The following is a 17,357-nucleotide window of genomic DNA, read 5'->3' as shown; positions in this document are numbered from 1 at the left end:
AACTTTGTAAACTGCTGAAACACTTTCGATGTTCGGCAATATATTCGCCGCAAATATTTCAGTGTTACCAATTATGAGATGCATTCTCTACTAACAATACGCGTTATGCACTGCATAAAATGTAAATATTGCGTGTGTGTGTTTTAGTGCCTTGGTTGTAGAAAGTGTTATAGACTTCATAAAACGGCATAAACAACGAAACCTGTAACGTAAACACACGTGTTCACATCGAATGTAACGAACTCAGTTGTGTCGTTCACCCACAAAACGTAAAGCAGTTTCATTTGAAAGCTCTTTTTTGGTTTAAACAGTTTGTTTCGTAGATGTATCAAATAAGATAGCTACAAAATCAGTACCTACTTACATGAATACTTGTTCCACAGATCATGAATACAATACTTCACAATGATGTGTCAGTTTAATGAAAGGTAGACCTATCATTACATGACAATTCCTCCAGTCACTTATTTATACCTAAAAAATCGTCTACTGAGTAGGAGCTGTCATTCATAGATTCTTTTAGTTTGATTTTAAATGCTGGTTGGCTATCTGTCAGGCATTTAATGCTTTTTGGTAAATGACCAAAGATTTTTGTAGCAGCATATTATTTATCCCATACATTATAGCTTATTATCTGGAAACTAACATAGGCCATACAACTACCTTTTTGCAAATGGTATTCAGTATTTGTTTCTGATATTCGTATGTTTTGTAACTGGGAAGTACAAAATAAAACTAAACCTTGATGAGAAATCAAACCCCTAACTTGTTTTTACAAATTGTTCTTTAAAATAATACCAGCATAATTCACCCCTTTTTGTACCAAAGTCAGATTTAATCCAGGATACTAAAAATCATCCTTTCTTCTTATGTAGTAGCAATGCACATTGCCATTGCTTTTGGAGTGGGAAGGGTTTTTGGTAATAAATATCTCTCTCTCACACACACACAATATATATATATATATATATATATATATATATATATATATATATATATATATATATATACACTCCTGGAAATTGAAATAAGAACACCGTGAATTCATTGTCCCAGGAAAGGGAAACTTTATTGACACATTCCTGGGGTCAGATACATCACACGATCACACTGACAGAACCACAGGCACATAGACACGGGCAACAGAGCATGCACAATGTCGGCACTAGTACAGTGTATATCCACCTTTCGCAGCAATGTAGGCTGCTATTCTCCCATGGAGACGATCGTAGAGATGCTGGATGTAGTCCTGTGGAACGGCTTGCCATGCCATTTCCACCTGGCACCTCAGTTGGACCAGCGTTCGTGCTGGACGTGCAGACCGCGTGAGACGACGCTTCATCCAGTCCCAAACATGCTCAATGGGGGACTGATCCGGAGATCTTGCTAGCCAGGGTAGTTGACTTACACCTTCTAGAGCACTTTGGGTGGCACGGGATACATGCGGACGTGCATTGTCCTGTTGGAACAGCACGTTCCCTTGTCGGTCTAGGAATGGTAGTACGATGGGTTCGATGACGGTTTGGATGTACCGTGCACTGTTCAGTGTCCCCTCGACGATCACCAGTGGTGTACGGTTAGTGTAGGAGATCGCTCCCCACACCATGATGCCGGGTGTTGGCCCTTTGTGCCTCGGTCGTATGCAGTCCTGATTGTGGCGCTCACCTGCACGGCGCCAAACGCGCATACGACCATCATTGGCACCAAGGCAGAAGCGACTCTCATCGCTGAAGACGACATGTCTCCATTCGTCCCTCCATTCACGACTGTCGCGACACCACTGGAGGCGGGCTGCACGATGTTGGGGTGTGAGCGGAAGACGGCCTAACGGTGTGCGGGACCGTAGCCCAGCTTCATGGAGACGGTTGCGAATGGTCCTCGCCGATACCCCAGGAGCAACAGTGTCCCTAATTTGCTGGGAAGTGGCGGTGCGGTCCCCTACGGCACTGCGTAGGATCCAACGGTCTTGGCGTGCATCCGTGCGTCGCTGCGGTCCGGTCCCAGGTCGACGAGCACGTGCACCTTCCGCCGACCACTGGCGACAACATCGATGTACTGTGGAGACCTCACGCCCCACGTGTTGAGCAATTCGGCGGTACGTCCACCCGGCCTCTCGCATGCCCACTATACGCCCTCGCTCAAAGTCCGTCAACTGCACATACGGTTCACGTCCACGCTGTCGCGGCATGCTACCAGTGTTAAAGACTGCGATGGAGCTCCGTATGCCACGGCAAACTGGCTGACACTGACGGCGGCGGCGCACAAATGCTGCGCAGCTAGCGCCATTCGACGGCCAACACCGCGGTTCCTGGTGTGTCCGCTGTGCCGTGCGTGTGATCATTGCTTGTACAGCCCTCTCGCAGTGTCCGGAGCAAGTATGGTGGGTCTGACACACCGGTGTCAATGTGTTCTTTTTTCCATTTCCAGGAGTGTATATATATATATATATATATATATATATATATATATATATATATATATATATGTGTGTGTGTGTGTGTGTGTGTGTGTGTGTGTGTGTGTATGTGCGGATGGATATATGTGTGTGTGTGTGTGTGTGTGTGTGTGTGTGTGTGTGTGTGTGTGTGTGTGTGCGAGTGTATACCTGTCCTTTTTCCCCCCCTAAGGTAAGTCTTTCCGCTCACGGGATTGGAATGACTCCTTACCCTCTCCCTTAAAACCCACATCCTTTCGTCTTTTCCTCTATTTCCCTCTTTCGTGACGAAGCAACCGTTGGTTGCGAAAGCTTGAATTTTGTGTGTATGTTTGTGTGTCTATCGACATACCAGCGCTTTCGTCTGGTAAGTCACATCATCTTTGTTTATATATATTCTTCAAAGTGCTTCGAACAGATGCGTGTGTGCGCAGTAGGCTTGAAATCTTTTCGTTTCACTGCCTGTATCCACATCTGCCTGCGCCCTTCATCCTTTGGAAACCAATACGAAAGAGAAAAAGCAGCTTTGTAGCTTACCGTTTCAAGAAATATATACGATTGCAAACACACACAGCACTTGAAACCGCCAATTTACGTAACTGTGGCGTTCTGGGTAAGGATATGATACACACAATAGTTTATCAGTATTCAAGAAATGCCGCTAAATTATACTAATAATACTTACACGTGAAATTTAATGTTACTTCCCTTCACAAAACGCTCGGTACAACCATAAGCACAACAGGATACCACCTTTGTTTTGCCAATAGTCACGTGGTATAGCAGTAGAAATGTTGGTGCCACGAAATATACGTCATGACCAGTCTACCTATATCTATGGTCGAAGGTGTGCACCCTACCATGTAGGAATGGATTGGCGCCAGCAATTATTGCATACAGGAAAACGCTCGAAATTTATTTTGCAAGGGCTTTATTGCCGTTCAACATTTCTCAAGGCAACAATCTGAGATCATCACATTGTCATTGACATGTTGGTCATAAGGCAAGTATATGTTGAGACTTAATTACACAAGTGGCGCATTTTCCGAAGGACACCATCTTTGACGTGTAACTAGTGGCAGAGCGCGAATACAAAATTAGACACTACTGTGGTCGTAAACAGTGTCATTGTTGGTTATCACTCTAGAGATGTGCGATAACCTCTTACGTAAACGGCGAAGATAACGTTTAAAGCCGTCGAACTTATAGTTGCGATGGCGAATCCAGAAATTGTGATTGTAGGTTCTTGTATGATAGATCTTTGCTGGTAATGAGGAAACCTGTTCACATTTTCTTGTACTTAATACTATTCAAGGAATATAGCATATTCATTTCCTTTCTATTTCTTTCATTACAGTTACGTGTCACGCTTACCAAGATCGAGCGAGACACTGGAAGGTTACAAGTTTAAGAAAGGTTTTGGAGGAAAAGGTGCAAATCAGTGTGTATCGGCCGCTAGATTGGGAGCTCGAACAGGACTAGTAGCTCGCGTAAGTATTTGTGACATACTTTTGTTTATGAGATAGAGTACAGAGTTGATTCAGGTTTCCTATGTAAATATTTCGTAAATATTCCATAAATATCGAAATGAAAACGGATAATGTGTCTAATACATCGATTTTATGAGTGCGATTAAGATTGAGGCAGCATTAGTCATAAACATAAGTATGATTGTAGATCAAAAATTGATTTCATAGATCAATACCGGTACATGGATTGCACAGAACTTCCAAATAAACGTTACCTATTCTGCAATTTTCGCTAATTTCCCAGCAGTCTATTTTTATTTTGTGGAGTGGATTTCCCTTTGATATTTCACAACCTTTTGGCGTTATATTAACGATTTTCAGTATAGCCTAAGAGCTATATATATATGTATATATATGCACTAGGCCCATTTAGTACAAATGAACTACAGTGAACTGTACTATTGACAACAGTTTAGATTAATCCACTTGTGATCCTCCTTATCAGAGAGGAAAGAAATGCAAAAGACAGAGAAATGTAGGAAAATCAGTGACACATAAGCTTTTATATATGTCTATGCAAATTGTGAGAGGTCTTAGGAAGTAATAGACAGCAGTATTTAACTTGAGCTGCAAATGCAATTCTACCAAGAACTTTTAAGTAAAGTTATAATCAGCAAGTAGGTGACTTAAAATTCGTTATCTTAGGTTTTCATTACTCTGACTTTTGTCACGTGATAGATTACCTAAATTCAGCAGTGCCCATGAAAAGAAAAATCTGTTCTGCAGAAACAACATCTGAATATCTCAAACATTACCAGCTTTAAATACAAACTAGCAGAGGAGAAGTGGGATTCTGTATACCAGGTGAAGAGTGTGAAAAATAAAATGAGTTCTGTTCAATCCCATTGTGACTTACTGGCTAGTATTGCCTTGTCAGAGAAATCCGGAAGATAGTAAAACATGAATGCACAAATATTCAGCATTAGACAATATTTCTATTTATTTATGTATTCATTCATCTGTAGACAAATTTATTTCTATGGATGTCATAATTATACTCATGTACACTGATCAGCGAGAAAATTATGACCACCTACTTAGTAGCAGATATGTCCACCTTTGGCACAGATAACAGCAGTGATGCCTCATGGCATGGAAGCAGTGAGGCCTTGGTGGGTCACTGGAGGGAGTTGGCACACACAAAAGTCACCTAATTCCCATAAATTATGGGCAGAAGGCCAATGAGCTCTGATGTTACGTTCAATCACGGACCAAATTTGTTCAATCACGTTCAGGCCTGATGAGTTGGGGGGACATTACATCAACTGGAACTCACAATTGTGTTCCTTGAACCACTCCGTCACACTCTTGGCCTTGTGACTGGCACATTATCTAGTTGAGAAAGGCACTGCCATCAGGAAACATGATAATCATGTAGGGATGTAAGTAGTCTGCAACCAGTGTAAGATACTCCTTGGCTGTCATGGTGCCTTGCATGAGCTCCACTGAACCAATGGATGCCTACGTGAATGTTTTCCAGAGCATAATGGAATTGCCGCCAGCTTGTTTCCATCCCACAGCATAGATGTTCCTGTGATAGACGACGGATTCGCACCCTCTCATTGGTATGTTGAAGACGTTATTGGGATTTATCAGACCATGCAGTGTTCTGCCACTGCACCAATGTCTTTGCCGATGGTCACCTAACCATTTCAGCTGTAGTTGCCAATGTTGTGGTGTTAAAAATGGTTCAAATGGCTCTGAGCACTATGGGACTCAACTGCTGAGGTCATTAGTCCCCTAGAACTTAGAACTAGTTAAACCTAACTAACCTAAGGACATCACAAACATCCATGCCCGAGGCAGGATTCGAACCTGCGACCGTAGTGGTCTTGCGTCTTCACCAGGTGACATTGCTATTGTCTGTTTGGGTTTATAATTGTAGTAGGTCGGTGTCATAATGTTCTTGCTGCTGAGTGTTTATGCATTTAAGTTATAATAGAGGTGTGTAAGATAATGGAAAAAGCAGGCTATACATAAGAAATTAGTAATAAAAATATATGTATACACAATGCATCACTCTGTTACATAAAGCAGAAGAGAAATTTATCATAAGGCTACCCCATGGTTTTGTATTGCGTGGTGTAAATTACAAACTACAATATATCATGTTGCTTATGAGCATATTCCATTCTCTTTGTCTACTTTGTAATTTGTCAACCAACTTTTTTTAAAGATATGTTTTATATTCATTGAGTTCCTTTATGTTTTCAATCTCTTTTGGCAGTTTATGTATCGTGACTCCTTGGTAACACATAGTGGTTTGGATCTTTGCTCTGTTCATTCAGACCAGCTACAAACAATCACTGTATCTGGGTTGACGATATAAAAAAACTGCAGTTTGGAATATGTATTCACTTGGAACTGTCAGAATACCCCCTTTTTTTAATAGCCTAATGCAATGGGCTCTTTTATGACTCGTGCTCATTATTCTGATGGCTCATTTTTGCACTTTGGACACATTTTCCTCATTCTGAGCATTTGCACCGCAGAATATTATGCCATAACTGATGTTAGAATGTATGTGTGCATAGTATGTTGCTTTTAGGTGTAAGTTATTACACATTGTGAGTAGTGTTCGTAAGGCATAGCATGCTGTGCTAATTCTTTTTCCAAGTACCCTGTTATGTTCATCTCATTCTAATTGTTGATGAACATACATACTTAAATATTTTGTGCAAGCTACACACTGTATAATTTCATTATGTATTTTAAGTTTTGTTATGTTAGGTTTTTATTTATGTATAAGTTCATGTTGTTAATCTTTTTTTACATTAAGAGTTACTTAATTGTTATTTGACATGTTGCAAACTGCCGTAAGTGCCGTTTCAGCTTTTACTTTTAACATTTCTGGTGTCCTATCTGTGATTATGATGTTGCTGTCATCAGCAAATAGCACAGGTTTTGCCTGAGTGACCCATAGCAGAAAGTCATTAATGTAAATGAGAACAGTAAGGGCCTAACGTGCTCCCTTGAGGAACTTTATGTTCAAATTATTCTGGGTCTGAAAGATGCTTCACCATATAAGTAGAGCCATTTGAAATTTGGGATATCTGTACACCATTTCTTCAGGGTAAGACCTAAAGCATTTATTTCCTCCTCCTCCTCCCCCCCCCCCCCCCTTTCAGTATTCCTAGTGTTTCAATTTTACCTAAAAGTATTTCATGATCGGCTGTGTCAAATGCTTTACTGAGGTCTAGGGCTTCTGAAATTACTTTTGTAAATTTTGTTATAGCAGCTTCTTTTTCCATTCCAGATCTGAAACCAAACTGTTCTTTGTGCAAAAGTTTGTTTATTTAAATAATCCATAAGTGTTTTTTACATAATAGTTTGTTATTTTTGAAAAGGAAGGCAGTAATGACACTGGTTTGTAATTTTCTATAATTCTCCATATTTACTGTGTCACCTTTTTATGTATGGCGAGAACTTTTGCCTGTTTTAGATAATCCAGGAAGCAACCTGATGAGAACGACTCATTTATAAACATGTTAGGGGTACTTTTATGCTGTTAATGCAGTATTTTAGTAGACACATTGGGACTTCGTCTAGACCTATGGACCTTAAATGTATGTGCAATCCTACTGATTTCCTCCCCAGTGGTGGTTAGCAGCAGCTTTGTATGAGGTACATTATTATTTGTAGCTGTACGTTCTATTTTTGGAAGCTTTTTTGCAGTTTGGTTGCTGTGTTACTAAATTAGTTGTTTACAAGGTTATGCAGGTCTTTAGTTATCTGTTAAACTATCTGTATTTCTAATTTTTTTATTCATCTGCTTTGGCTTTGCATTGCTAGTAGTGTAAATAAACTTGCTTTTATTGTTTTAGTTCTGTATGGTCTTATCATTTTGGATTCTTTTTGCTCCCTGCAACAGTTTTCTGTATGTTCTATTGTATCTGAGAAAGAACTTCAAGATGGCTGGGTCACTCTTATTTTCTTAAATAATAGAACTGAGATATTTGAGAGATCCAGTCGATTTTCTGATACTTCTTGTTACCCAGTTCCTTCTACTAGACTCCCTAACAGAATGTACAATCTTAGGAAATTTCTTCTCAAATTTTAATCTGAATATGTTCATGAATTTGTTAAATTTTTCATTTACCTGTGGTCCTGAATATACTTCTGACCATGTCTGCCTGGTCATCCGCATTGCAAATTTGCACCTCATTTATTTTGAAAATGCCCTTCTGTAGCTAAGCACATTTGTTTGTTTCTTTGTGGGTATTTTGAGTTCTGCAATTTGACCAAAATGGTCTGTTACCGCAGGGGTTTTGACAGCTACCTACAACATTTAGGTTGATGGCTGCTAGAATATGGTCAGTAATGGAGTATGAGTGATTCATTGTTCATGTGGCATTTGTTACCTGTTGTGAGTTATCATAACTGTTCAGGACATTCAAGAATCTGTTGCTGACTTCTTACGCTTTCATCATATCGATATTTAAATGTCCACAAATAACAATATGTCCTTTAGGATTATGTACCTTAACTAGCACTTGTGTTAGGTTTTGACATCACCTTTAGAAGACCTATATAAGCACAGTATAAACATTTTTTAGTGTATTTTGTTCTTGTAACTCTATTTCTGAGAGCTCAAAATGCTTTTCTTCACTCAAAGAAATCATGTCACTTATAACTACGAATTGGAGGTCTCTTTTAACATAAATGTACAAGTTTCCATCCCTCTTTAATGTTCTGCTATAGTAACAAGATAATTCATACGAAGGTGAAACTACATTCTCAAGCTTAGTTCCTTTACACCAGTGTTCAGTAATGCAGACTACCAAGCTGTCTGTGGCTTCCCAGTTAAATTTCTAATTGTTGCATTTCGTCTCTTATTGATTGGACCCTCCGGTGAAATACAGTTAAATAATTAAAGTTACTTATTTTGGGCATTCCCTCTTCTTTTCTTCTATTAAAAAAATCCTTTTACTCACACTGCCAAGGGTTGCCACAGATCCTAGACTTCAGGGAATTACAAATACATGAGGGAAATTTGGAAAAAAAACTGGCCCGCCCTACCCCCCCCCCCCCCCCCCTACCCCCTACCCCGCCCCCCCTCCTCAATAGATGAAATGGTTTGTTTACTGTGGTGTCGTGCATCATCGCTTGCTTGTGCAGCTGAATATGTGTGCCGCTTCCCTACTCCCTCATTACTACTGCTTCTCCCGTTCCCACTGGTCGCCTCAGCTTGCAGTCAGTGCTGCCATCACTTCTTGTCAGTAGCCTAGCAGCTGCCGACATGAATCATGAGGAGTGGTTTGTTTGGATCTGATTCTCGTAGCAGGTAGATGCAGTGGCCTTAGACAGTGGTCATGTGTGCATGAGTTGTGTCTGATTGTGTGAATGTGTGTGTGCTCTCATTTTCTGACAAAAGTTATGGCTGAAAATTGAGTTGTGAGAGGATGATTGTCTTTTCTATGGTGAGTTGCTACTTATCCACATGATTGATTCTCAGAGTATTTGAACAAGTTATCTGTTGCATGGCTTGATCACCATGGTCTCATTTCATCAATGTGCTTTCTGTGGCCCGTGAATAGCTAGTCACATGAGTGGATTTCCAAGATGGACCAAAACTGCAGACCATTTCTGTAGGTATTTGTAATAGGTCAGGCCTGCCGATCTGAAGCCATTTGCTTCCCACTAATGTGCAGGCCCTGCTCATTGGATCTAGTCTCACTGATCTACCCGCAGGCTGGGTCTGTTTGTGTGTGATGTAATGCTGTGTATTTTGGTGGCTTATCCATGTACCTGGGACTGTAGTGCTTTTCAGCAGACCAGAGGCCATGGCTGACGGATTTCAGGAACTTCAACTGTCTCATCGCAAGTATGTTGTGCAATGTGGCATTTTATAGACTTTTATTTGTTCTAGTACATTTTAGCACTTCAAAGGTACTTTATATGTCAGAAAGTATGGACGATAGGAAGAAGAGAATTATGTCAGTTGCTGGCGGTTTGTACAATATATACTCAAATATTTCTTGAAAGGAAAATCACACAATACCTGTAAAATAATAGATATAACACAGTGGGCAATAACCGACAATAAAAAACATAGTAGAACCAACATTTTATTGGAAGTCAGCTACAGTTTTACTTTACATAATTCTTCCCCTCCTTACACACTTCTTTCAAGAGGCTTACTTTTTCTTGAGGTTATTTCTGAAATCAGTGAAGGTATTTTAAGTCTGTCTTATGACTCCAAGGAAATGCATATTTTTGTCACCAAATGTGTTTTGTTTTATTGAAATAAAATAACATCAGTGGTCTTAATGAAACACATATATCATTTGGCTTGCTTTTTTCATCTAAAAACAGTTCAATGCAAAAGTTGTTGCTGTTAGTACCTAAGATTTTTGCTCACATCAGGAAACACCATTTGCTTGCAAAAGACAGAGATTTAGGAACCAGGTTTTAAATTGTAAGACATTTGCAGGGGCAGATGTGGACTCTGACCACAATCTATTGGTTATGAACTGTAGATTACAACTGAAGAAACTGCGAAAAGATGGAAATTTATGGAGATGGGACCTGGTTAAACTGATAGAACCAGAGGTTGTAGAGAGTTTCAGGGAGAGCATTAGGGAACGATTGACGGGAATGGGGGAAAGAAATACAGTAGAAGAAGAATGGGCAGCTTTGAGGGATGAAATAGTGAAAGCAGCAGAGGATCAAGTTGGTAAAAAGACGAGGGCTGGTAGAAATCCTTGGGTAACAGAAGATATATTGAATTTAATCAATGAAAGGAGAAAATATAAAAATGCAGTAAATGAAGCAGGCAAAAAGGAATACAAACATCTCAAAAATGAGATCGACAGGAAGTGCAAAATGGCTAAGCAGGGATGGCTGGAGGACAAATGTAAGGTTGTAGAGGCATATCTCACTAGGGGTAAGATGATACTGCCTACATGAAAATTAAAGAGACCTTTGGAGAAAAGAGAACCACTTGTATGAATATCAAGAGCTCAGATGGAAACCTAGTTCTAACCAAAGGAGGGAAAGCAGAAAGGTGGAAGGAGTATATAGATGGTCTATACAGGGGCAATGTACTTGAGGACAATATTATGGAAATGGATGAGAATGTAGATGAAGATGAAATGGGAGATATGATACTGCGTGAAAAGTTTGACAGGGCACTGAAAGACCTAAGTCAAAACAAGGCCTCGGGAGTAGACAACATTCCATTAGAACTACTGACAGCCTTGGGAGAGCCAGCTCTGACAAAACTCTACCATCTGGTGAGCAAGATATATGAGACAAGTGAAATACCCTCAGACTTCAAGAAGAATATAATAATTTCAATCCCAAAGAAAGCAGGTGTTGACAGATATGAAAATTATCGAACTATCAGTGTAATAAGTCACAGCTGCAAAATACTAAAGCAAATTCTTTACAGACGAATGGAAAAACTGATAGAAGTCAATCTCTGGGAAGATCAGTTTGGATTCCGTAGAAATGTTGGAACACGTGAGGCAATACTGACCTTACGCCTTATCTTAGAAAATAGATTAAGGAAAGGCAAACCTACGTTTCTAGAATTTGTAGACTTAGAGAAAGCTTTTGACAATGTTCACTGGAAAACTCTTTCAAATTCTGAAGGCGGCAGGGGTAAAATACAGGGAGCGAAAGACTATGTACAATTTGTACAGAAACCAGATGGCAGTTATAAGAGTCGAGGGGCATGAAAGGGAAGGGAGTGAGACTGGGTTGTAGCCTATCCCTGATGTTATTCAATCTGTAAATTTAGCAAGCAGTAAAGGGAAAAAAAAGAAAAATTCAGAGTAGGTATTAAAATCCACGGAGAAGAAATAAAAACTTTGAGGTTTGCCGATGACATTGTAATTCTGTCAGACAGAACAAATGAGTTGGAAGAGCGGTTGAACGGAATGGACAGTGTCTTGAAAGGAGGATATAAGATGAACATCAACAAAAGCAAAACGAAGATAATGGAATGTAGTTGAATTAAGTTGGGTGATGCTGAGGGAATCAGATTAATTGCTATTTGGGGAGCAAAATAACTAATGATGGTCGAAATAGAGAGGATATAAAGTGTAGATTGACAATGGCAAGGAAAGTGTTTCTGAAGAAGAGAAATTTGTTAACATCAAGTAGAGGTTTAAGTGTCAGGGAGTCATTTATGAAAGTATTCGTATGGAGTGTATCCATGTATGGAATTGAAACATGGACGATAAATAGTTTCGACAAGAAGAGAATAGAAGCTTTCAAAATGTGGTGCTGCTGAAGAATGCTGAAGATTAGATGGGCAGATAACATTACTAATAAGGAAGTATTGTATAGAATTGGGGAGAAGAGAAATTTGTGGCACAACTTGACCAGAAGAAGGGATCGATTAGTAGGACGTGTTCTGAGGCATCAAGGGGTCACCAATTTAGTATTGGAGTGCAGTGTGGAGGGTAAAAACCATAGAGGGAGACGAAGAGATGAATACACTAAACAGTTTCAGAAGGATGTAGGTTGCATGCAGTGGGTACTGGGAGATGATGAAGCTTGCACAGGTTAGAGTAGCATGGAGAGCTGCATCAAACCAGTATGTGGACTGAAGATCACAACATCAACAACAACAGTCTCTTCAGTGTTTGAGTAGCTTCAAAAGCACTTTTTATGTATGTCATTTCACCACAGAGTATTACTATGCACTGATTTTGCAATACCCGATTTCTATAATGACAGCTAAGCCTCTTCTGTTACTGTCTAAATAGAAGACAACATCCATTGTTTTGTTGTCCACAATGCCTCAGCCTAATATATCTCAATTAATAAGCTCTTCACATCCAATTGGTCACTTGGGATGATTGTTTTCATTGTGAGCATCATTTCACACATTCAGAATTTTTGTTTACATCACACATAAATGGAATTAAGCATCCTTTTCTATGATCATGACTGGGAAAATTAGATTTTCTATCATTCGCTGTATTAGGATTTATTATACCAAACATTTCACTGTCTGTGGCTAGATTAATAACTTCGTTATTGGGTGTTATATACCCAGGTATTTGTATAAATTGTCTGATTCCAACTGTGACTCATTGATATATTAGGCATTGAATACTACTTTTTTTCATTTTGTGAAGTGCAAAAAGTCTATAATTGGCTCTAATATTGTCTGCAAGATCATTATTATACAAGCTGAGCTGCATGGGTCCCAACTCATTTCCCTGGGGAACACCTGAAGTTGCTACTACATCTGTTGATGACTCTTATTTCAAGATAACATGCTGCATCCTCCCTACAAGGAAATCATCAATTGACTCACAAACTTCGTATTATATGCCACACATCAGACTTTTGATAATAAGCACTTATGTGCTGCTGAGTAAAAAGCTTTTTGAAAGACAAGAAATTCTGCATATAATTTGAGAAAAGTGTGACTTGCATTTCACACGATTGATGTTTTCAGAATCCCTGCCGGTTGTTATGGAGGCAGTCATTCCATTCAAGACACTTCATTATGTTTGGGTTCAAAATGTGTTTTAAGATTTTACAACAAATGGTAGGTAGGTCTGTGGATTGGTCTTCTAGTAGTCAGGTGTAAGTTGTACTTTTCTTCCAACCATTGGACTTCTTTTCTTGGGGGGGGGGGGGGGGGGGGGTTAGTGGTATATTGTAGTTAAAAGAGGGGTTGGCTCAACTGCTTTTTTCATAAAGAGTTTGATAGGGATTCCATTGGACCCTGGAGTTTTGTTCTAACAATTTTGGCTGTTTTTCAGCCCTACTGAAACTAATATGTTTCATTTATCTGTGCAGTAGAACAAGTATTAAACTGGGATATCACTTGTGGATTTTTCATTGGAAATAAACATTTGAAAATGGAATCCAGCATTTCTCCTTTTGATTTGCTATCTTCATTTTCAGTTTGTGACTCATCCATAAGTGTCTGGACTCTTAACTTGGGTGCCACTAACAGTATTTACATATGACCAGAATTTCTTCTGGTTTTGTGAGAAATCTTTTGATAATATTCTGCTACTGTAATCGTTGAAGGCTTCATGCATTGCCCTCTTTTCAGCCAAAAGTGTTCCATTCAGCGTCTCTCTATTTGCTCTGTGCTATATTCTCTACCATTGTGCAGTACTGTCAAAGAGGTCAGATCTATTTTTTACCAGCAGATCTAATATATTTTCATCAGGAATGTGTTTCCAAATGATCTGTTCTAGGCAGTTTTTAGAGAAGGCACAGAATTCTGTTTAAAAATTATCATTACTTGATAGAACAAAACTGTATTAAAAGTATATGCCATTAATGTTATGTTCCACTGCCCTCCTGCATTGCAACTTATTGAGCATCTATATGTTTCTGATACTGTTTATGGAATCTCAAAGGTGTCCTTATAATGTCCCATTACACCCCTGGCAAAAAAAAGTAAAGAAAAAAGAAGTGGCAGAGTAATTTAAGCTTTTTGTAGCATTACCAGTGTAGTGATGATTTAAGGAAAAAAATGCAGTTTTATGAAAGCAGTAATTTAAAACAGATGATATTTTGTTTATATGTTCACTTTTGCAGTTGGGTGATGATGTGTTCGCAAAGGAGTACCTCGAGGAGCTACAGAATGGTGGGATTAATACAAAGCATGTCACAGTTACGAAAGGTGTCTCCAGTGGAATGGCCCAGATAACAGTGGCTGATAGTGGTCAGTATCATGACTGTATATTGAATCATAACTGCTCAGCCCTGGACACAACGCTGATTATTGCAACGATTATTGTTTTGAGAAGAATCTGCTGCTAACTGAAAAGCATGCTCATAGAAATGATTGTGTTGATAAAAGTTTAAAATATTTTTTGTTTTTTAGTTCAGTGTCAAGCAGTTTTGTCCATTTGTCTTTGTGCACTCTCATCCTCACTACGAGGTGGGTCTTTCTCCTCTGGTGGTCTTGCTGACCTGCCCTTCCTTTTTGGTCTTCCCGAACCCATCCCTCCATCCTACCTGGCAAAGAAGCTGTACGTTCCAAAATCTAGATAGTATTTCAGTTTTACTTTTTCGTGTGTGCATCAGCAGTACTACAAATTTCTCTTTTGAAGATAAATACTGGCCAGCAATTCTGCTTCGTAATTTGCTAGTTTAGTGTGTTGTTCAAGTCAGTGGAAGGGCCTGACTCCACCCATCGGCTTGGACACACAACGTAATTGTAGTGTGATGTGCAACATTAGTGAGGTGCAGCAAGTTTGAAATGGATTGTGTTTGAAGAGTGCATGTTGGAGTAAGCAGTGGCACACTGTGGGATGCTTATGTTTCTAATTTTTTTTTTGAGTGATATTACTGCAGCATTGGACTTAGTGCTGAGCGTCACTCAATGTTGTGGGAGTTTCTTTTTGTTGCCTTCATAGTGTGTTATTTCGATGCTATTAGTTATTGGCTGCAGATTTGTTTTTGGTTCTGAAATTGTTAGGTTGTCATGTTGTTAATAGTTTGAAAGTTATTTTATTTGTTTATTTATTTTAATGGATGTTAAACGAAATTTACTAATCATTTGTTGGTTGCTGCTGTAGATGACAGTAAGGTGCATACAATTGAATATCTACAATTATATGGCCTCTTGGTGGAATGTGTGAAGTGTTAGCAGTGTGCAGGAATGAAGTTGCTGCTTCTCAAACCAGGGATGAGTGGATGTGGCAGTTTTCAGTGTTTTTTAGTAATGATTTTGTGTGTGTGTGTGTGTGTGTGTGTGTGTGTGTGTGTGTGTGTGTTTTTTTGTTCTCAAGGATTTCGTGTTTGTTATATTTCGTTTGTGTTTGGTTTGGAATGGTAATGTTATCCTTAATATTGTATGTTTAACTTGTCCCTGACCTAAACCCCTTACTTCCTTCAGTTACTCCATTAGTTTTGTTTATTGTCAGAGTGAAATACTTCGCATCTTTATATCTTTGTTCGCCAGTGTATTTAGTGGCATTCTGGTCTCCTTATTGTGTGTGCTGGAAATAGATGTCCGCCATCTAGATGACATCACAGGTTAAAGCGGATTGGCAGATTCAGAAACTTCCATATTGCCTCTGTTCAATGCTTTCTTCTCATTGGAGCTCTCTCATTCAAGAGAAAATAGGATTGCCTGCCCAGAATGAATGGTCCAGTAGTTAACAGCCATGCCGAGTTGGATACACCGGTTTCTGTCAGATCAGCAAAGTTAATCACCATTGGGGCTGTTCAGTATTTGAAAGGGTGACTTCCCAGGTATGCTGCATGCTGTTGACAATTTTCCTTTTGCCATTACGGCAGAGGCGATAGGAGTGGTGGTGGTATAATGTCCCTGATCACCAGTCTCTCTGCCAAAGTCCTGGATTAAATCCCAAACCTCTCTGCAGTGTCTCATGAAGTGAGGGCATACGGCACTGTTGACGGTGATCCATCTGTCAGATGGAGACGTTAAGCATGGTGGAGCCCTTGGTGCTCTTCGAGAGGAGTAGGTTATGTCCCAGCAGCAGGTTTCACCTCGCCCTTCTCTGATCACCTCCAACACAAAATAGGCACACACACCATTACAGTCGTCTACTCTCAACAGATATGGTTACACATTCAGTTTTCATAATTTGTGAAGGAAAGGTTTCTGCAGGCACAGAGGATAGGAAAAACCTTTCCAGTTAGACAACTGAACATGGCCTTCAGGGCCTCCCTGCTATTCATGCCACATGACTTCACTTTTTAATGATCCTGAGTTACTTTTTACACATACATATATCAGTGTGTAGGCAAATGATTTGAGAATTGCCATGATATGTAACATCTGGTACAACTGCAGTGTGTCCATTCAGTTCTGATAGTGTTGTTAAGCTTTGCATAGAACATTAGACAGGCAGTCAGCGAAGTGTCATACACGCTTGTCCATAATCTGCACATCATTATCAGTGGCATTGTGGGTATGTGCAGATTTAGATATTTACCATATTTATTTGCAAGACAAAAATTGAAAGGGGCCTCATGTTGGAGAAGTAAAATTTTTGGTACAAAAAATTTGATTTTTATATATATTGATTTGAATACAAAAGAAGTCAATAACACGATTAAAATAATCAATGTCAGTCCTCTGAAAATGGACCTCTTGTCAGTATGGGGAAATAATAATATACAGACTGAAGCAGTGAGAGAAAATTTGTACCAAGATCGGGGATCAAACTTGGGTCTCGTACTAGACAGGTCTGTTAGCCACTAAACCGTGTCACCACAGTGGTTCACTCAACTGCATGGATTACCCTGGCATGCCTCCCCCTTCAATCCAAATTCTCACTGCTTGCCCAGTCTACTGTAAATTCCCCCTTACACACCACTGTGCCAAGGTGGCTTAGTGGCTAACCCACCTGCCTATTAAGCAGGAGACCTGGGTTCAATTCCTGACCAAGGTATAAATTTTCGCTCACCAGTTCAGTTGGTATGCATAAAATCAT

The 17,357-nt window shown here is 39.6% G+C and overlaps 1 protein-coding gene across 3 annotated transcripts in view; it reads left to right on the top strand.

The window, feature by feature from the left end:
- The first annotated feature begins 3,490 nt into the window (after positions 1–3,490).
- The window catches only part of LOC126481184 (ribokinase-like), a 56,662-nt gene continuing 42,795 nt past the window's right edge, over positions 3,491–17,357 (top strand). For 2 of the 3 annotated variants that reach the window (XM_050104772.1, XM_050104773.1), the window contains exons 1-3: positions 3,492–3,701; positions 3,792–3,924; positions 14,485–14,611. In XM_050104772.1, coding sequence (XP_049960729.1) covers positions 3,649–3,701; positions 3,792–3,924; positions 14,485–14,611 — 313 coding nt within the window. In that variant the 5' untranslated portion in view covers positions 3,492–3,648. Of the gene's footprint in view, positions 3,702–3,791; positions 3,925–14,484; positions 14,612–17,357 lie in introns of all 3 variants that reach the window. The other variant, XM_050104771.1, reaches the window with a different exon arrangement.

The sequence above is a fragment of the Schistocerca serialis genome, chromosome 5 (genome assembly GCF_023864345.2).
Source record: "Schistocerca serialis cubense isolate TAMUIC-IGC-003099 chromosome 5, iqSchSeri2.2, whole genome shotgun sequence".
In the NCBI taxonomy this organism is placed as follows: Eukaryota; Metazoa; Arthropoda; class Insecta; order Orthoptera; family Acrididae; genus Schistocerca; species Schistocerca serialis.
This window is presented reverse-complemented; position numbering and strand designations above follow the sequence as displayed.